At 36.6% G+C, this 22,169-nt stretch overlaps 1 protein-coding gene across 6 annotated transcripts in view; it reads left to right on the forward strand.

Moving 5' to 3' along the window:
* The window catches only part of LOC5574214 (G-protein coupled receptor Mth2), a 127,118-nt gene that overhangs the window by 86,631 nt on the left and 18,318 nt on the right, over positions 1-22,169 (forward strand). For all 6 annotated transcript variants that reach the window (XR_002500204.1, XM_021843381.1, XM_021843377.1 and 3 more), the window contains exon 4: positions 10,843-11,107. Coding sequence is in view for 5 of the 6 variants with exons in the window: in XM_021843381.1 (XP_021699073.1) it covers positions 10,843-11,107 (265 nt within the window). In the remaining variant the exon portion in view is untranslated. The remainder of the gene's footprint in view (positions 1-10,842; positions 11,108-22,169) is intronic.

The raw sequence follows: 22,169 nt of genomic DNA on the forward strand, positions 1-22,169 counted from the left end.
TTGCTCCCCTATGCTTAAACGGTGTCAATTATAATAAAACTCATTCTCTCAAAATTTGAAGTGATTTGGAAGAAAATTGGTTGTGCACACGCCATTTGAAGTTTATATGGAAATTACTATGGAAAAGACAAAGCTTTTGTGTTCAGTCCTTTAACTGCTAAAAATTAATAATCTATGGAAAAGTGAACAAACCCTTCTCATGTGAAATCTTCCCAGCTACAACTTTGCCGTAGACCACATTTTTATGGGACGTAAGAAAAATTTGTTATTATTGATAACAAAGTCTGAACCATGCTGAGATGATCATTCAATTACTTTCAGAGCATCACTGCTTTTTGGCTGTAGAACATAGTAGCCTGGATTACTTTGATCTATTCTACCCGCCAGGAGCACCACTGTTGCCTGCCGGGCAGTTGGTTGAGCATGCAAAATGCATACCCAGTTTATGATTATGAATAGCAATTTATCCTGACGTCCAATCAAAATGTGGTCTTCGGCAAAGTTGTAGCTGAAAGGATTTCACATGAGAAGATTGTGTTCACTTTTCCATAAAACATCATGACGAAGAGATAGAGGGCTGAACACAAAAGGATGGCGTTTTCCATAGTAATCTCCATATAAACTTCAAATGGCCTGTGCACAGTCAAATTTATTCCGATTCATTTCAAACTTTGGGAGGGTGCTATTTACCATAATATAAGTCGTTTAAACATAGGGGAGCGAAAATTTCAAAATTTGCATCACTCTAATGGGCAGCAGCATGTTGATAGCTGTAAAATAAAAACTAAAGCGTTGTGGTAAAACAGTGGAAGCTCTAAAACTTCAGCCAAAAACTGTATTCATTATATCTGTTTATGAAATAATGAATATGAAATAATACACTAGTAAAAATAACACAGTAACATTCAATTAAAAGCATTTTTTATTTTCAAAAGAATTTTTTTATCTAGTTCTTATATTAACAAATTAACAGGCCCCAGTGACGCTCAGCTATTTAGCACGACCAAGCCGAAGGTTCTAATCTCACCATCAAAAATCTTTTCGAAATGAAATTTGAATGTCGGTGGATGCATTGAGATTCGTTTCAAATCTTTCGAAATATGGCCATTTCCGTGAAACTAGTTTCAAAAAAATATGGCCAGTCATTCTTGTATTTTCAATCATATTTGGTGTTCCGACAGAATGAACCAAGTGTATTTTGATGGTTTCATTAAAGCGCACCCCAGGCATTCGAAATACCAAAATATTTGCATTATTAGCTCTAATAAAGGAACTTATATGTTTGATACATCTGTATCAAAATAGCATCAGAAAAATCAGAACTGACGAAGTCCTTAACGTAACTTTAGAACGCAAAATATCATCTAGTCCGGTCTGTCTGAACCGAGGTTCCTGGTGCCCGGCCACCATGATAGCCCATGATTCTAAAAATGCTTCCGAAATAGACCTTCAAAAATATTGAAGTTCAATATGGGTGGACAAGGTTTCGAAGAATGTGGGACATTTCGTCGAATGACCCAAAGATGTGTGCAAATATTGAACCAAATTTTTCACAAGTTTAAAAATTGCAAAGAATTAAACTTTTAGCCCATTATTCTCATTATATAAAAAATGTCACTTGGTGCACTTTGACTCAACGCCGACCAATTTATACTAGTTACTAGGAAAATTGTAAACATCCACACAACTTCACTTCGCATAACAATACAAGCAACATAAATAATATGATTTGGACATGATTTCGGAAAAACCGGAACATCTTCGGTGGCCTGTGGCCAATATGCATGGTCAATCAAATTACTGAAACTACACCAAGTTTTCCGTGGAATGCTTCCACTTGCATCCAATTTCATCCATTTCTCAAAAAGTTATAAGCATTTCAGTTTAGGCAAAGTTTTACCCTGGGAGGGAGGCACCGATACTACACACGAAATATAGAAAAAAGTTTGTTTGAACTGCAAGATAATTCCAGCTTGCCAACAACAATCAAGGCAGGCTTGGGAAAAATCGCTAGTTTTCTTTTGTTGTGTACTTTCGATCTTTCCTGACAAACATGGAAAAAGGGCCACAGTTTTCTATGCACCAAATATTAATTTTCATTGGAAAAAGTAAAACCATGCGTTTATCAATAATTTATATTCAATCAGTTAAAAGGTGCTCACGTGACATTACTTGCATTATGTGCATGAATTGATTTTCATTCAATTTTTGTCACTTTTGATGAAATGCGAAAATGTGTTTTAATCAGTTACGCGCTTTTTCCATGTTAGTCCAATGTTTGAGATCTGGGCTCACAGTGACAGTTCGTGACAGCGGAATCCCGGCTCACTATGACGTACATAAATTTTGTATTGGTTTCTCCCTCCCAGGTTTTACCTATCTTAACCAATGGCGCGGGAAGCGGGTAGGACATGGACCGTTAAGGCACCGTGCGGCCTCCATTCACGGTGCACATATACAGATTCCTACATAATAGGGTAAGTGTACCAGTTATGGACATAGTGGTTCCCTATTTCGCCATACGTGATAACTTTTATGTTTTCAAGTTTTGAAAATTTGTGTGTGTTGTAGTAGTTAGATTTAAGATATTTCTTAATGATAAAGCATTCAAAATGATTACAAATGTGAAAGTTATCAAAATGTCACATATGGCCAAATAGGGAACCACTATGGCCATAACTGGTACACTCTCCCTATTCATATAATTTTCACAAATTATTCTTTTATCCGCAAAATAAGATAAAACTGATGAAATGAAGTAGTTCTTGTCACAAAGCATGATGAAAAACTTAGTTTATGTAGTCAAAATCGTGTAAATTCTGTTTTATGATGGGATATTTTAACACTCTTAGTAGAAACGTCAAAAATTCACAATTCGCATTCTAACGTGAGAGTATCAAATTTTTCATAATTTCGCTGAAGATACTTCTAGCAAGATGTTTTTCGTCGAAATACCATGAGATTTAATTCAAATTAGAATGTTAATTGTGTGTCGAAACACGAATGCACGGTAAAAGGGTCCATTTCAATATTCACGGTTCCTATCACCGTGCATTAGTGTGAAAGGCTTAAAATTATTTGGTAATGCTGGATTTTTGTTAGGTCGTGATTTTACTACTCCATATTTAGTTTTAGAGCGAAGATAAAATGGTTGGACAGTACAGTCAAAACTCCTATAACAATTTTAATGAAAAAATAATGATTTAATCATTTATACAACTTTCTATGGCTCTTATTGTTAAATTAAGATTTGAATACCCTTAAAAATGAGTGTGCACACTACTAGTAACATAGTTACTACACCAACAACGTTTGTTCAAGATACGAAATTAAATCATAATGAAAACTATACGCACGGTGAATGGTGCACTAGCGTGCACGGTAAATGCTGACATAGAACGGTACGAAGCGACCTTAACATGACATTAATAAACATACATTTTGAGTAATTTGTTGTTAAGATCCTTTAATTTTAGATTTTTCCCTGAACTGTGGTATAATTGCACGCTACATAGTGGTATTTAATTTTTTTGAAACAAACGATATAATCTTTTGAAGCGCAGAATTTTTTAAAATGCACGCTGAATGGTAGCTTGTACCGTCAAAAAAAACCTGGGTAGGACAGTCAAAGGATTGTCCTACCCACGATTTAACAAAAACAAGATCAGCAGAAAACTTGAAAAATAAATTAAACTATTTATCATCTGTTCAACACACATACAAACTATATCAACGTCATACTTATTCTTGTGCATGTCTCTCAAAAAATTCTGGCTCACGTGTTACGTGATTGAGAATATCTACAGTGAAAATTTCGGGAAACTAACTGTAACTATAGTTACAAGAAACTTTTTTAATCGTTAGAAAAGCTGAATGAACCAATGGATGATTTCTTAAAAATATCAACGACCAATCCTGCATATGTTCTGGGACAAATTGTTAGATACTCCTTTTAATTTGTAATTTACGATAGAGGTATTTTTGAGAATTTCTCGAGGTATTCCTCTTTAAATTCGTCTTGAAATACTTCAAGCAATTCTTCCGGAGCGTTTACAAGAATGTATTGAAGATTTACCCAATGGGTTACATGGATGGCCTGATTCGCTACTTACCACATAGTTACCCACATGCGCTAGTGTCCTTTAGCCTGGGACATGATTATATGAAAAAATACACTTTTTTTAATAAATTTTGGGGAGGGATTATTAGAGTATGTTTAAAACTGCTAATTGAACTTTAACATTTCACTTTTTGCAAAAACTTGAATACTAAAATCACTAGTAAGGCGAGCAAATACCTTTAAACTCTAATATATTGCTTATCTTGACAGATAGGTCTCTTTCGTCTGCGACTTACAGACTTCTTCAGTGTCCAGTGCTCGAATGTCAAAGTCTGTAAGTCGCAGACGAAATAGGCCTATCTGTCAAGATAAGCAATATATTAGAGTTTAAAGGTATTTGCTCGCCTTACTAGTGATTTTGGTATTTTATTTTTTGCAAAAAGTGAAGTGTTAAATTTCAATTAGTAGTTTTTTGTAAAAAAAAAATCTTCAATATTCTTCATCTTTAAATTTCAATCTTTATTCTTAAATTTAAATTGAGGTCTGTGTTTAATTTTTTTTATAGAAGGCAATAGACGACCTCTGTTGATTTTTCATTGCAAGAGTAGGTTTTCCCATAGTAAATCCCATACAAACTTTGAACGGCTGGCACTAAAATATAGTTTCACCAATCGAGCTGAAATTTTGCGCAGTTATTATGGGACTCAAATTCAATCCAAAAAGTTAAGTGGAGCGAGAACCTAAATTTTGCCCCACACTAGTGTCCATGCATAAAAAATCGCTAAAGGTAACGGGAAAAATCATGCTTACCAAAAAATTTTCGATGATTGCTTTCATTTACGAGAAATTTGAAGTTAGATGCCTTTCCCCATACAAAATAAAATGAGAAAACACTTGCTGATCAACTGTGGACAAGAGCCAAGTAGGTGATTTATTGATTTCTAAGCTTTGTTCGGGACTTCCGGGAAGAATACTCGTATAACCTGTGATCTCGCCCTAAAAGCCATTGGTAACCGAGTGTGTAGCTTGTTATTATTGAGCAAACGAATGGGTTTACGCGTTATTCAACAATGCTACGATGAAGAGAAGATCCTTCTCTATCTCTTAGTCGTGATAATTTTCATCCTGTGCCATTCATTCGCTTAGAAACAAGGAGCTACACATTCGGTTACCAATGGTTTTAGGGCGAGATCACAGATTATGCGAGAATATTATGAAATTCTGAGATACTGTCTGAATGATTCATGATATCTAGAAAAACATCTAGGCAGATTGGAAAAAAATTGTATGATTTCTGAAATGTGGGTGAATACTCATGCTGTTGGAGGATTGCCAAAAATTCTAAATTTGTTTCAGAACTGTGAGTGAATAGGAAAAAAACATTTAAGATTTGCGTAGAAAGATATGCTAGCCAATAAAGAATTCGAATAATTAGGCCAAATAGGACAGTGTGATGATAACTGGAAATGCTTCTTATTTGTGAATGCTAAGGACTGCTGACAGAATTGGGATGCTGACAGAATATGGGAAATTTTAAGATCATTTATCAATTAATTATGTTTAGTTGAGATTTCTTTAAAAAAACAGGTAAATGATCACAGGGACCGTGAAATATTACGTAACACAAGAGGGGGAGGAGTGGAGTCAAACATAGTGTTACGGTCGATACAAAAATTTAAAATTTTCCATACAAATACGGTTACGTGGGGGTGGGAGGGGGTCTAAAATTGACAAATTTTGCGTTACGTAATATTTGAATGAACCCACAGCTTATGAATACTCAACTAGAAACACTATTATATGCCAAAACAACATTTTCTTTGATCCAGTAAAACCACGTGGTTGATTCTTTGAAAAAAAAACTACCCCCTCCCTGAGTGGCTTTCCGTGGCGTTGCCAGGCGTATTGTAGAGCTCCATCTTCGTCTGTCTTGGGCAAAACTTCTCCAGTTGCCCCGAACGTTTAGGGTCGCCAGGTCCTCTTCCACTGCGTACAGCCAGCGTATTCGTGGTCTTCCCCGAAGCCGCCGACCTCTACTTTACACGCTTGATAATATTTGCATCTTTGTACACTTGATACAACTCGTGATTCATGCGTCTGCGCCTCAAACCATCTTCGAGTTTCCCACCGAGTATTGTCCGCAGCACTTTACGCTCGAAAACACCGAGAGCTTTCCGGTCTGCCTCTTTCAACGTCCACGCTTCGTGCCCGTAGAGAGCCACCGGAAGAATCAGTGTTTTATGTAGGGCGAATTTTGTTTCCGTTTGCAAGCTGCGGGACCTAAGCTGGTTACGTGGTCCGTAAAAGACACTGTTCGCAGCCGCAACACGTCTTTTCACTTCGCGGGAAACGTCGTTGTCACATGTCACAAGTATTCCAAGGTAAACAAATTCTTCAACAACTTCAAACACAACCCCCACCAAACACTACCTCAGCACCTACACCACCTCGCCTGACTCTATCTCTACCTGCAATTATGTACTTCGTTTTGGTTGATTTAATGGTCAGGACTATCCTCGCTGTCTCCCTCATCAGAGACACGAAGGCCTTTTCCACTTACCTGTGATCGATTCCAATAAAGTGGCTATCGTCCGCAAAGCCAAGGGGCATGTACGACCTTGTGATAAAAGTGCAATTTCTCTGCACGCCAGATCTCCTAATAGCACCCTCGAGTGCAATGTTGAACAGTAAATTTGAAAGTGCGTCTCCCTGCTTCAACCCGTCTAACGTCACAAACGAGGTTGACACCTCGTCTGCGATCCGAACACTTGATTTCGAAACATCCAGCGTAGCACGTATCAGCCTAATTAGTTTCGCCGAAAAACCATGTTCAGACATTATCTGCCAAAAATCATTTCTTTTCACTGAGTCGTACGCCGCCTTGATATCAATAAACAGATGGTGAGTCTGTGGCCTTCCTTAGCCGAGTGGTTAGAGTCCGCGGCTACAAAGCAAAGCCATGCTGAAGGTGTCTGCGTTCGAACCCCGGTCCTTGATCCTTTCCTTGACTTCCCTGGGCATAGAGTATAATCGTACCTGCCACACGATATACGAATGCGAAAATGGCAGCTTTGGCAAATAAAGCTCTCAGTTAATAACTGTGGAAGTGCTCATAAGAACACTACGCTGAGAAGCAGACTCTGTGCCAGTGAGAATGTAAATGTCAAGAAGGAGAAGTAGATGGTGAGTCTGCAAGTTATACTCCCGGGATTTATCTAGGATCATTCGCAAGCTAACGTTGTCGAACGGCCCTCACGAAAACCAGCTTGGTATTCGCCGATGAAAGACTCCGAGCGGTCTCAGTCTGTTAAACAGGATGCGCGACAGAATTTTGTACGCCGAATTTAGCAGGGTAATTCCTCTGTAATTGGCACACTTCAGTCTGTACTCTTTCTTGTAGTTTGGGCGTATGAGGCCGTCCAACCAGCCGGTGGGCAATTATTCGTCCTCCCATACCTTCAGAAGTACTCGGTGGATCGATTGGTAAAGCTGCTCACTTCCGTGCTTGAGAAGCTCGACCGGTATCTCGTCCTTCTCGTTTGTTAGGGTACCAAGGATACTTAATATCGAAAATTATAACAAAAACATCACCTGTTCCAATTTGGAAACTTTTGTGCTCATCGAACATGGTCACCGGATATCGGTTCTGGTAGGAAGACTTTGGAACAAAATATCGGGCAAAACGTCGACTCTCTAAACATCGAAAGTACAAAACGTCAATTCCCAAAACGTCGAATAGTTTGTTCTTTCGGACGAGAATCATTCTTCCACGAAATTCCCCCCCCTCCCAATCACCCCTTTCAACGTTTTGGCATTCGACATTTTGGAAATCGACGTTTTGTCTTTCTACATTTTGTCACCAAACCCTGCAAAAACCGTTAACCGCTCTACTAGCAGCTTCATTTTTTACCGCAAAATATATTCAAATCGCGATAACTTGTATGTTTCTCGAAATTTTCGCACCATTCTTTACAAGCTCTCAAAAAACTCTTCTAGTTTATGAATCCGTATCGACATTAATCATTGGTGATCTCGTTAGGAAGATATTCCGAAGTTTCTTGGAAGACAGTAGTACAGGGGTTACAGAACAGTTCTAAAATATCGTGCATTGATGCCTTTTGATGGCTCAAAATTCATGATATTCTACCCAGAAGTGAATGAATGTTATGTTATGAATTATGAAGTGTTATCGGTCTTTTTCTGCCATTCGGTGACAGGTTACAATAGGATTTCAAATGGCCACTTTTGAGACCTCTTGTACAGTTGTCGTGTAACGGCTTGAGTAACATGATCTTCCGTACAGAATTGAATATAAGTCTTCTCAAAAGCTTCCTTTTATGTTTATCCTTACCACCCAACTGGAATAGAGCTTTCTTCTTAACTTGGTGTTTTATGATCTTTTTCACATTAATGACCTTAGAGCTATCTTTGCAAATTCACCATTCAGATCAATTTGATAAGGTTTGATTTTCATTTCGAAATACCCTAGGTACACCAACAAATTTGGAAGTTCACCAAATTGGACATTTTTAATGCATGATTTTTTACTGAAAATTTTATCAAAATCGATCAAACGATTGCGAAGCTACAGAATTTTCAAATTTCGATATTGGCACCCAGTACTGTAAAGGTTAAACAATACCTTATAAAGGACCTTACTACTACAACTTTGTAGATGTCAGTTTTTGTTGTGTAAAATTCCATTTCAAAACCTGAAATCTATTACCTATATATTATCTATCTATCTGGACTACGGTGAAATGTTTATTTGACTGCATGTGTCTTTCTACACACATAAATTATTTTGCGGGTTTTGGTAAAATCTGCACAGCTGAACGGAAAAATAAATTAAGGGTTACGGTAAAATTTCAAAGTTTTCGGTATAAATCACCGGAATCTATAAAATTTCGACGGAATTATAATGATTTATTCTAACGAACTGTTCATCTGTTGTTATTACGGTGAAATGAAATGTGTGACCTTAGTGTGAGATATAAAAAAGCCTGAGAAACGATGGCAGGAATAATCAATGCTTTACTTTCCATTTCTCAATTTTCATTCTTGTCAAATTTCAACAACCATTGTAATTGATTTATTAGCATTGCGTATAAGAGAAACATGGAACATTTTTTATAGTTTAATTTCTTATGTTTTGAACTTAGCAACAGTGCTAATGAATTCAATCTTATTAAAATGTGATTGATTATAAGCACGTATTGGTTTTCCTAATCTGCATGATGCCCTCTGATAGTTCGATTATTCATAAAACCACTCCAAATGCGTATAATTAACCTTCTCCAACGGAAAATAGCATTCGATCCATAGCCCAATGCAAATACTGGTCGTCAGCAGTCATCATCCGACATTAGAAACCTATCAAATTGCCACTGCGCTGTTTGTCAAACCATTAACCAGAGCGTTTAATCGTCTTCAATATGGGTGTTCGTACTAAATGTGATAGCGCGATAGCGCATAACCATTTGAGCTAACATACATATTCCGGATCCCGCTCAACAGCAAACCGCGTATAGATAAGCCAATTAGTCGAAACAAGCCCGCCAATGCACAGCGTGATATATGGCGCCATCAGGGCGTATCCGAAAAATGATGGAAACCTAAAACGGGTGCGAACTAGCTACCAGGTACAGTGGCGGACAAAACATTCAGACTGCCTCTCTACCCAGACAACCAGAAATCGCATGAAAGTTCACGTTAAAACTCGTTTATTCATACTAATTACATCAAACCCGCAAAGCACCGTGGATAAACTCGTCAAATTGATGAGTTACCTCGCATAAAACACTTTTTTCTGAGTTCATTTGTACATTTTGTTTCGTCCCGTACACTTGTACAAAGTAAGTCGAATCAATTCGTAGCAGCTGTCAAATCAACATTTGTTATCATAAGTTAAGTCACATAAGATAACAGGTTAGTTCGGGAGAATATTTATACACTCGCATTGTATGTTATTAATCATCACATAATATATGCACGCATATCGCCTCCACTTTTGTACGTAGAAGGCCTTTTCGCGACATCTTATAAGTGAAATTTTGCACGTACAAGGCCTCCAGGTGATTTCGTTATGCGTACATTTTGGTTGTCTGGGTAAAATTTTGTTACACATCTAGCATGTCACCATTGTGATTCTCAGTCTATGATTCTAATTTACTATTATATTTTATGAAAAGCGCATTTGTAGAACATAACAATTTTAATAAGAATTGGAAGTAAAATACAAACATGTAGTGATGAAAAAATGCGTGAAAATAACATAAGACACTGTTGCAAACATAATGTTCTACTAACATCTATATGGATTAAATGGCTATCCATGATTTCTCGTAAAACATCCTTTCTTATCTAGATGAAAAATTGAATAAAATTTGTGACTAGCGTCATTTAGTGGCTGAATCTTATTCAGAAATTTTTTTATCAACGGATAGTACTTGATCTCTTGGACAACTTTACCAAAGACACCAACAATCTAACTCATCGGGATCCGTTGAATGGAATGTTAGGCCAATTTTGGACCCCTCGTAGCCACCTAAAATATAATCGGAAGAGAGTTCAGATGCATTTCAGTCCGCCACTGTAGTGTCATGTTTTTGCGTCTACTAATTCTTTTTGGACTCATAGTTTCCGTCAGTCACTGTATAGTCGGCGTCCCTGTCGTTGGGTGGCTCGCTAAATTTCCACCCCCGTTATCAGTATGATGATTAGTGTATCTGAATTGCATGTTATTTGTCGTTTATTCGTTTTCTTTTTTTCTATCCCCACAGGAATGCTTCTGTCGGTGCCGTTCCTGCTGGTCACATTCTTCGTCTACGCCTGCATCCCGGAGTTGCGGAATATGCACGGAAAATCACTGATGTGCTATGTGCTGGGATTGGCCGCCGGATACACGGTGCTTTCGTTGGTACAGATGGGTCTGTTCGAGGGAAGCAGTCTGCACTGCAAGGTGTCCGGCTATTTGGTGTATTTTTGGTTCATGGTCAGCTTCTTTTGGCTCAACGTCATGTCGTTCGATATCTATTGGACGTTTAGGTAGGTATTCATTTTTTTTGGGTATTTTATTATTGATTATTGAACGCAGTGGTCTATTTGCAAAGTTTTCATCTGTCAGAAATTAAGAATCAACAAGCGGTTTATTAAATTTTGAATCAGGAAAAATGAAAATTTGATTTCCCATTTTATTTTGCGACCTTTTAAGAACCGTCGTGCGGGGTGACATTGGGCCATAAGGGTGACTTTGGGCCAATATTTTTACAGCAATCTAAAGCCAGAATAATAAAAACAATGTATCAAGCTTCAAGAATACGTTACAAATATCCAGCACATGGTCATAGATTAGTTTTTCGGCGTTGCTACTAGCCATGAGATGCATCGAAAGAGGCGGTCAAAGTCACCCCCTAGGCCCAATGTCACCCCACACGGCGGAACAAATAAATAGCAGGTGATTTTAGGTCGAACCGAATATGAAATAAGATTATATGAAAGTCAATAAATTCTTATACAGTTGAGTATTGAAATCTTGCATTAAATGTAGAAACCCCGTACATTTTTTAAATATGTAGGGATTTATTAATCGTTTTGCATTAGGCCTGATATCGCGTTGTCTATCTGCGATCTTATTTTGTAATGGGCTCTAATGGAAGAGTGAAGCATAATTTTTCGTGCTCATGGGGAGGAAGATGGTGTTGGGCAGAAGACCATAAGACGGAAAGGTGAGGTCTAAAATTGACCAAAATCTGACCACGTGGCTTAGGGACAACTCTTAATCAGGACCTCGTGCGTTCTTTTTTTTTCCTCGCATTTTCAAAATTTCGTCGTGTCTCTGTATCAGGTTTCAGTTATTTCAACCGACCATTAAAGTCTGTCATTCCATATTTCTCTCTTCAAAGGCCCATAAGTCTTCTCTATCTAACTAAGAAGTCAAAAGCAGCAGAGACGTATTTGCTCATGATCTGTTCGAGTTCATGTTCTTAGCTATTGAACGCGTGAGCATGAGCAAAGTTCACATTGCCTGTAGTTCATTAGGTAGTTTTATTAATTCTCTAGTTCGAGAACAGTAATTCTAGCTGAGATAAATCTTCTTGAGAAATTATTCATTTGAACACGATTTATTCGTGCTGTTCGGAACTTCAAGGCGTTTGAAATATGAGACGCAAACCTAATAGCTAACAGTTAAATGTGACCAAAATGAGATTTCCATAAATAGCAGTTAATTTATGCCTTACAGGTGATTTGAATTCACTATTGGCCAGTGTTGTTAACAATCACGGTAGTCGACACGTTTTTCCTGACATTCGGCTGCGATCAAACGAATGTCTGAAAGAAAAATGTCATGCAGCTGACCATGATAGTTTCATGGATATTTACATGATAAACGTAAACTTCAATCATATGTCATGTAATCCTGCAGCATCCTGAGGTATTACATGATACATAGCACATGTTTACATGATTTCAAACTTAAATTTACATGATGCCATGTTTACATCGCATAAATGAAATTTACATGACTTGTAATCTTCATTATTTTTAACATTGTACGCTGGGAAACGTCACGGTTTCGTTTGTTTATGTAATTTTTCGTAATAAGCGCTGCTTTCACTATATGTGTGTCATGCTAATCGATATTCATTCTACCACTCGTGCTATATGTGAGAGGTGACGGTAGCAGATGAATGATGAAAAATAAAATGACTGCTGACCTTGGCAACAAATCGAACGTAGCGCAAAGTGTCAAATGCACTAATGTTGGCCTTAAGTGTTGGGATTAGGAGTCAAAACGGTACCATTGATATCGACATTTTTCAGCTAACATTCTTCCTTTTTTTCATCATGCATATCTCGCATTTATGACGTTTAATTTTGATCAAAGGGAAGATGAATCAGCTTCAAAAATCGAGTAATTTGTTGAAGCTCAAAACTGATTTAAGGTAACACGGAAAACCATGTTATTTTCCATATCTTTTGTCTCGCTCTCACTATTTTCATCAAAATCTCGAGTTTAAGTGATCCGATAAAGCTGACAATTTTATGGGTTGTGCACTACATATATGGAATTATTAGATAAATTTTTCCTATCGATATATCAAGTGGTACTTGAGATTTGCTTCTTCAAATGGATAGAGTGATTGTAATGACGTCCCGTACGACCATATTTTAATTTCTTTATTAATATCATTCCAAACATTACATTCATTTCTTATATTTAGGTGTTCTGTGTTATTAGACAACACTTTCATCCTAATTTGGTAAAACAAATTTAAGATTTTATTAACATTTTGTTAACAACATATTACATTTCATTTGCCGTAGCAGTTCGGTTTTTTACAGGTGTGTTGATTTCACCTGCTTATAAGAAAAAAAAAACGCTTTGAATTTACTTAACCTTATTTAACCTAAACATATAACGCATTAACCGTGGCAATAGAAGATTGTAACGAGTTTTGCCTGAAATTATTAATTATTTTATTTGACATTTGTTCCAATGTTTCAACATTGGATATTCTATGTAACTCATTGGTACTACCGTTAAGTCACCAGTCACCGTGCGGCCTCCATTCACCGTGCACGTATACAAATTCCTACAGAATATTCATACAACTTTCACAAATTATTTTTTTGTCAGCAAAATAAGATAGAACTGATGAAATGAAGTAATTTTTGTCACAAAGCATTTTGAAAAACCTAGTTTATGTAGTAAAAATCATGTGAATTCTGTTCGATAATAAGATTTTTCAACACTCTTAGTAGAAACACCAAAAATTCACATTTTTCATTTTAACGATAGGGTATGATTTTTTTCAAAATTTCAACAAGTTTTTATTGTGGATACTCTAAGTAAGATGTATTTCATCGAAATTAACATGAAATTATTCGGTAATATTCGAATATTGTTATATCGTCATTAAACTACTTCATATTTAGTTTTTGAGTGAATATGGAATGATTTGGACAATACAGTCAAACCTCCTATAACGATTTTAATGAAAAAATAATTATTTAACCAATTTTTAAACTTTTTATGAATTTTATTGTAAATGAAGATTTGAACAGTCATAAAAATGAGTGCGCTCACTATTAGCAACATAGTTGCTCCATCAACAACGTTTCTTCAAGAAACAAAATTAAATCATGGCGAAATCTATACGCACGGTGAATGGTGCACTAGTGTGCACGGTAAATGGTGACATAGAACGGTACGAGGCGACCTTAACATGAGATTTTCAAATATAATATTTGAGTAATTTTTAGTTATGCATCACTAGTTTTAGATTTTTCCCTGAATTATTATATAATTGTACGCTACGTAGTGGTATTCTAATACGCTTCAAATTATTTGGAAAAGTTATATAATTTTTTGAAGTGCAAATTTTTCTTAAATGCACGGTGAATGGTACCATGACGGTATACCAGGGAGGAAGCTTCAGAATCATTTTCAAAATTTTATTTTGAATTCTCTGCAGAGCTTTTTTCCTGGTATTACAACAGCTAGTCCATATTGGTACAGCATACAACATGGCTGGCCTGAAAATTTGTTAAGAAATCAAAAGCTTGCTCTTAAGACAAAAGTTCGATTTTCTGTTAATAAGTGGATACAGACATTTTATATATTTGTTACATTTGGCTTGAATGCACTCAATGTGGGTTTTGAAAATAAATTTTTATCTAGCATGAGCACTAGATACTTAACTTCATCTGACTAATTTATTAGAACCCCTCTCATTGCAACAACATATCTAATTGAAGGTTTAAAATAAAGAGCATTGGGTTAATGTGGGAATATTATTAGTTGAGCTTTGAAAGCATTAGGAGAAAACTTCCATTTTTTCAAGTATAAAAAAATATATCCAAACTTTTTTGCAATCTACTACAGATGATATTCAGGCTTCGTCCTTTGGCGGAAAGGCCTGTGTGGATTTTTGACATCCCTGAGGTAACTCAGGTAGGTCAGATGTGAATATATTGCATAATATTGGTCGCAAAATGCTGCCTTGAAGAACACCAGCTCTTACAGGAAGTCTTTCAGACCTGGAGTTCTGATAATTAACCTGAAATGTACGATTTGACAGATAACTTTGAATTATTCTAACAATGTATGTTGGAAATTTTTTTTAATTTTACGATCAAACCTTCATGCCAAACACTGTCGAATGCTTTTTCTATGTCTAGAAGAGCAAGACCAGTAGAATAGCCTTCAGATTTGTTGGAACGGATCAAATTTGTTACACGTAAAAGTTGATGAGTGGTCGAATGTCCATGGCGGAATCCGAACTGTTCAGTGTTCATTGGCAAAAATTGAATTTTCGTTGATGTGGACCATCATTCTGTTCAAAATGACCTTTTCAAAAAGTTTACTGATGGAGGAAAGCAAACTGATTGGACGATAGCTAGAAGCTTCTGCAGGATTTTTGTCTGGTTTTAAACTTAGTACATTTACTTAGCACTTTTCTATTTGTCAGGAAAATAAGCCAACTGAAAAAAATTGTTAAGGTGAAGATGAATCGAAGCCAAAGCTCAAATTTTCAAAAGCACGAATCTGAAGAACCGAACACCCGTTTGAGCTGAAAACTAATGACTAGTGACCAGCTAGTGACCAATCGATTACGTTACCCGAGCAGGAACAAATAACTCCCCAATAACTTATGCATACCATATTTTGGTATCATACCAAAATTAGGTATTGTTCAGCTATTAATACCTCATTTTGGTATTACAATGGTATTTGGAAAGAATGTTTAAAACAATTAAAAATACTTCATTTTGGTATTCGATAGCTATTGAGGACTGCTGGAGATATTGAACTAGTATTGAAAAATTTCACTTTTATATGGAAATCCATCAAGTATTATTTAGGTATTACAATACCTGATTAAGTTATCAGCTTGGTATTTGTAGAATATGCAGAAAGTATTATTTGAGGTATTTTACCTCCTATGCAGGGCTCATTCATACCTCATTCAGGTTGTAAGTATTGGAAATTATCTGGTATGGAATACCTCAATTTGGTATTCAGTAGTTATTTTCTTCTGCTCGGGTACCAGCTCAAACGGATGTTTGGTTCTCCAGATCCGTGCTCTTGAAAATTTGAACTTTGGCCTCGATTCATCTTCAATTTAAATATATCAACTAAGATTGATGTTCCATCCTAACGTCACAAGAAGCAATTTGAGAAGCGCTGGTAGCAGGAAGCGCCGGAATATTCCATCATCAACATCCTTGCATTTCACTACCCGGTTTGCAGCATCAACATAGGGAACGGAAAATAACCCACTGTCGCCATATTGTCGCGAAAGGCACAATTTGTATCTCTTTTCTGTTCGTTCCTTTAAGGAGGCAGGATCCGACATTGATTTTGGAATTTAAAAAAGCAGTTTTTTCGTTCAAATCAAGAAAATTTACAGGAAAATGTGTTCACTGTATTTTATTCTTCAACCGAAACACTGTGAACACATTTTCATAGAATAATGTTTAGTTTTGAACAGAAAAACTGCTTTTGAAGTTTCGATGATGACGATGATTACGATGACGGAGTGTTGATCGTTAACCATCCATCTAGCCAGCTATGTATAGCGTGAACGCACCAACCAAAAAGATTGCACCACCACCAGCACAACCATCATCATCATCATCGAACCCACTGCAGCATCGTCCAGGCAGTGGAAGTTTCCATCATCCTCACACCGCTGCGCATGCAAGACTTTTGTGTACCTGCCGCCTATATAAGCGGCTTGCATGCGCAAAACCATCATCAGTTTCGATTCAGTTTCAATCAGTTTTCGTTAAATCATTTATCAGTTAAGATCAGTTTTATTTCAACCTTTGTAAGATAACGTAACCAAATTAGAAATACAGTAGTCAAGTGAATCAAAACGCCTCTCCCTCCTTCATCATTGGAAGCCAAAACAGAAGTCCATTTCCAGTTGAGCTATCGGTCCTGTGCCCTGTTGCACCAAGCATCAGGTTAGCGGACGATCAACAGATCGTTCCGTTCATGCTCACCAGAGTAAAACCCCGTTGCACGCCGCAACAAATGATAAGCTACTTTCTGGAAGTTTCTTGATGAGGATTAGAAAATTCCATCATCGCACAGTGGCCGCATCCCATACAAATGCTGGCCAAAAGTACAATTCTCACTCAAAACATTAAAAAATGCTAATTATTTGACAAAACATGATTTTGAGAGGTAATTTGATAGAAATAGTCGCTGAAACAGAAAATCGATATTTCCGGTACATTTGACAGAATTTGTTTAAAATAGCACATTTTTGTAATTCAATCAATTAAATCCGTATCCAGATCATAATCAAATGAAACGTCATTATTTTGATGCCAATTTGAAGTTAAATATCGTGAGCAAGCTTGAGGTGGTTATTGAATCTATTCGGGAGCTTATAAAGGTGAAAAATGCGATATTCATATAAAGGGAGGTGGCCTAATGGGCTGATTCGTAGTGTAACTAAAAAATAATTTGTCTTATCTTGGCGCAAAAAAGCGCAAGTGAAGCTATAGTACATCGAATACCATGGAATATTTGCCACACATTGAGGGGTAAATGATCATTTTAGAGCGTTTCCCAGATATCTTGCACTACCTTTGAAAAAAATGCCTTATTTTTGAAGGTGCTCTATGTTATACACTTCTTGATATTCTCAAATGGTAAACATGTCGAATATGGTTTGAAATATCTTCAAAACAAAGCTTAAGGTATATTCTTTCGAATGAGACCGGTTGCGGAAGGTTTGGCCATGATTTAGTACAGAAACTGCAATTTCTATAGAACAACCTTCACGAAATTTGAAGAATTCAAAAGGGACAATTTCAGCTGACATCTCTCCAGGTCACATGCTGTGAAAAATCAAAATATACACCAATCGATCTGAAACTTTTAGGAATTGTTATTCAATACTGAAGAAATCAAGAAAAAATTTTCAAGATGGAATTTGCAAACTTCATTTTTTTGACTTTTGGCCAGCTTTGGGCCACTGTACATCGCCAGGAGCCACCATATTTTTGATTTTTTAAATAATAGATCTCACTTGCTCCAAATCAAGTCTCCCAGGAATTTTCCAAAACGTTCTCTTGATTGAGAATATTTTCGAAGTCCGTCCTGAATAACTTGATTTTCTATTGGACTAGTAAGTGCTTAATTGAAATTGCGCTTTCGAACTTCAAGCATAACAAGTTTTTGAGCTCTTTCGCAATTAGTTAGTAATAATTTGTTTTCCTCTTTCAATGCCGGTATTGGCTGCTGAGGTTTTTTAAAAATTTTAGATAATTTCCAAAAGGGCTTAGAGCCAGGCTCCAATTTAGAAATTTTAATTTCAAAATTTTTGTTTCTTAATTGTGAAAAACGTTTTTCGATAATTTTTTTTTGCAAATTCTGCCATATAATTTTTATAGCCGGATCGCGAGTGCGTTGAAATTGCCTTCTCCTCACGTTTCAAAGACGGATCAAGAGTTTAAGATCATCGTCTATAATCACGGATTCAAATTTTACTTCGCATTTTGGAATTGCAATGCTCCTGGCTTCAACAATGGAATTTGTTTAAAGTTTCAAGAGCATTGTCAACAGTTTTGTTTGTAAAGAAATGTTAATATCAAGATTAGAGAGTAGTGTTTGTTCCGTTGAATCTGTTGCATGCTCCTTTGAGGGCGAGCGGCAGAATCCGGATCAATTGTGTCCAATTCGCATTTTTCGGAAGAAAAAAAACGAAAACAAAGTGTGCGAGTGAAAAAAAATCGACGCGTCAGTAGTGTTTGATCCGTTGAATCTGTTGCATGCTTCTTTGTGGGTGAGCGACGGAATCCGGATCGTGTCCGATTTCGGTATCGATCATTTGTGTATACACTACCCACCATAAGTATGGAATCGCGTATTGCAACACTCATACCCATATCCAAACTCCCAGTGTTTTCTTGTGGAAGTGCAGAGGACTCCTCGGCTTCCATGAAGCAAGTAACACGTCAACATTTCCCTCCCATTCCCAAGTTGACCTGCATTCGGACGAAGCCGGCGCCGGTATTGTTTGTTATAATAATGAGAGCACCAGTACTTATACATTGAAGATGCTACTGATCCTGAGTAGCATATGTTGGTTCCCTGTGTAAGTACAGCTGTTCTTGCAATAATGGAGTAGCAACTGCGGGCGGTCAATCATGCTCATGCTCATGCTCAAATGTTAACATCAAGATTAGAGTCAATATATGTTTCATATATATTCCAGTCGGCTCGTAAATAATTGAAAGTGGAGCTGATAGGATTGAGAATCGCTTCATGGGATATTTGAAACGTAACAGGGACATGATCAGAATCAAAATCAGCATGAGTAATCAGTTGGCTACAAAGATGACTAGAGTCGGTTTAGACCAAATTAATCGCAGAAGGATTTCTAGTAGAGGAAAAACATGTAGGTCTATTAGGGTATTGAATTGAGAAATATCCTGAAGAGCGCTCATTAAATAAAATTCTGCCGTTGCAATTACTTTGAGAATTATTCCTTGACCGATGTTTGGCATTAAAGTCACCAATGACAAACAAATTTGACTTATTGCGAGTCAATTTTCGCAAGTCAGTTTGGAGCAAATTAACTTGCTGTCCAGAACACTGAAAAGGCAAATAGGCAGCTATGAAAGTATATTTACCAAGCTGTGTTTCAACTGAAACACCTAAAGTTTCAAAATCTTTAGTTTCAAATGACGAAAACAGTTGATGTTTATACGCCTATGAATGATGATTGCAACTCCCCCACATGCCCCATCAAGTTGATCATTACGATAAACAAAAAAAGTTAGGATTTCTTTTGAGTTTAGATCCAGGTTTCAAATACGTTTCAGTAATAACTGTTATATGCACGTTATTAGCTGTAAGAAAATTAAACAGCTTGCCCTCTTTACCGTTCAAGGAACGAGCATTCCAATTTAAAATATTTTAATTATTATTTATTGGATCCATTAGAAAAACGTAATCCAATAACAATTTGATTAATACATTTTTCACCTACTTGGACTGCTTCAGTCATAGTGGTGGCTTTGAACATTGCATCAATCATTAGATTAAATTGTTCGGTTAGAAAAATATAATCAAAGGCAGACATATCACTTGAAGTGGATATATTATCTGATGCTTTTTCGTTAGAATTTTCGGTAGACGAAGAGGAGAAGTAGAAGTTTCCTGTGGCAGCATTTTTTTTTTATTTGATTTGAAACAATTAGAATGGGTACTCAAATCATTTATAGGCTATCAATCGTAATGCAGCACGTAAACTTTCAATAATTGTCGAATTTTTAAATATTTTATTTATTTTGTTATTACTGTATGTATAGCGGAAAACCACCTAATTGGATGGAACTGTTTTCCGCAACTACTGAATTTTATAGAAATATCAAATAAAGCTCAATAAAAATAGTATAGTTATCGTTCTCATGATGTATTTTAAATTTTATCTCTGTATCCGTTCAATTTTAAATTCATATTTCAAAAATAAAAATAGAAAAAAAAATCTAGAAAAATTAGTCATTTTTTCTTCCTATTCACCAATTACGTAATATATGATTGATTTTTGTTTTGATTAAAATCACTCGTTTGAATGTTTTAGTGCTACTCTCTAGGAAAATGTTTAAAACGTGTAGGAAAAGTCTTGATTTTGGTGCTTGTTTCGATAGGTCCCACTTACCCCGGGTATAAAGATATTTTGGGGTAAGTTAGACTATAGAAATTTTCATATGAAATTAAAACCAAATATCTGTTTATCGTAAGCAGCTTGTAACAATACTTTAAGTTGTAGCTTATCGATGGTAATTCGATTTAAAGCACAATTATTTTTTGCGAACCAATGCAGAACGTGGAACGTGTCACAATTTATCATGCAAGTTGAAAATGGTGCTGAGCTGACAACTGTTACATGGAACACATGGTACAAAAAATAACAATATTTTTTGTACTAAATACTTTCCTTATCATAATATCTTCAACTTTCTAGAAGAATACCCCCCTGAAAAACTTTTCCTTAACAAACTATGACGGAATGTCCCACTTACCCCGGGTTCTCACTTGCCCCGGGGTACCTTACTCTACCAGTGAAATTCCTGTTCATCTGCCTGGCACGAGTCTCGACAACTCGCCTACGCGAAGGGCAAGCCCGAAAATTTGACTTATGATTACCCTTGCAATTGGCCCATAAGATCTTATCTGTATCTTCCTTCACTGGACAGACGTCCTTAGCGTAAGAAGAACCTCCGCAAATCATGCATTGCATCCATGCGGAAATTTTTTGTACCATGGCCCCATTTTTGGCACCGACGGCACTGAGTGGGGTTCTGGTAATTTCCTCCAGATATCTGTAAATGTTCCCGTGTCACACGGACATCGAACACAAGTCTAGCTTTTTTTAAAGCTTTGATATTATTTAGATCAATTTTGCTAAAGTGAACTAAATAATATTCTTGAGAAAGCCCTTTCCGAACAATGCCAGATTAGGTTTTCTTTTTCATAATGATTACTTGGACTGGGGAAAATCCAAGTAAATCATGAATTCCATTTTTGATCTCTTCAAGTGACTTATAGTCACTTGAGAGACCTTTCAAGACGACTTTGAACAAACGTTCAGTTTTGTCGTCATAAGTAAAAAATTTGTGCTTCTTCTCTTCAAGATGTTTGAGAAGAAGTTCGCGATCTTTAAGAGTTTCCGGCAAAACAGTCTCCTTTCTTTGCGATTTGGAATGCTTGATTTCCCTGCCTAAATTTCCCAAATTCGGAACAACTGATCGTGATAGGCGGCACTCTTTGCTTCCTCACTTGAATCAAATAGCCTGGGCTAGAGGCTGCTTCGGTTTAGTGTTCGGAAAATTTGTATAGAGCATAGAACTGATTGCTCATTTCGATGCAATTATCAACATTATCCATTTCACCCTTGGAAGAAAGCTCGCATTCCGGAGAAACGTCCTTTCTTCCATTCATATGCACCCTTCTTTATTTAATTGGCGGTTTTTTCGAGTTTTACCGTCCTCAGCATTTTTGCCAAAATGTGTAGCCGAGAATGACAGAATACTTCCTTCTTTTGACTGTTTATCGCTCTTTCTCGTCACCAATTTTCGG

The sequence above is a fragment of the Aedes aegypti genome, chromosome 2 (genome assembly GCF_002204515.2).
Source record: "Aedes aegypti strain LVP_AGWG chromosome 2, AaegL5.0 Primary Assembly, whole genome shotgun sequence".
In the NCBI taxonomy this organism is placed as follows: Eukaryota; Metazoa; Arthropoda; class Insecta; order Diptera; family Culicidae; genus Aedes; species Aedes aegypti.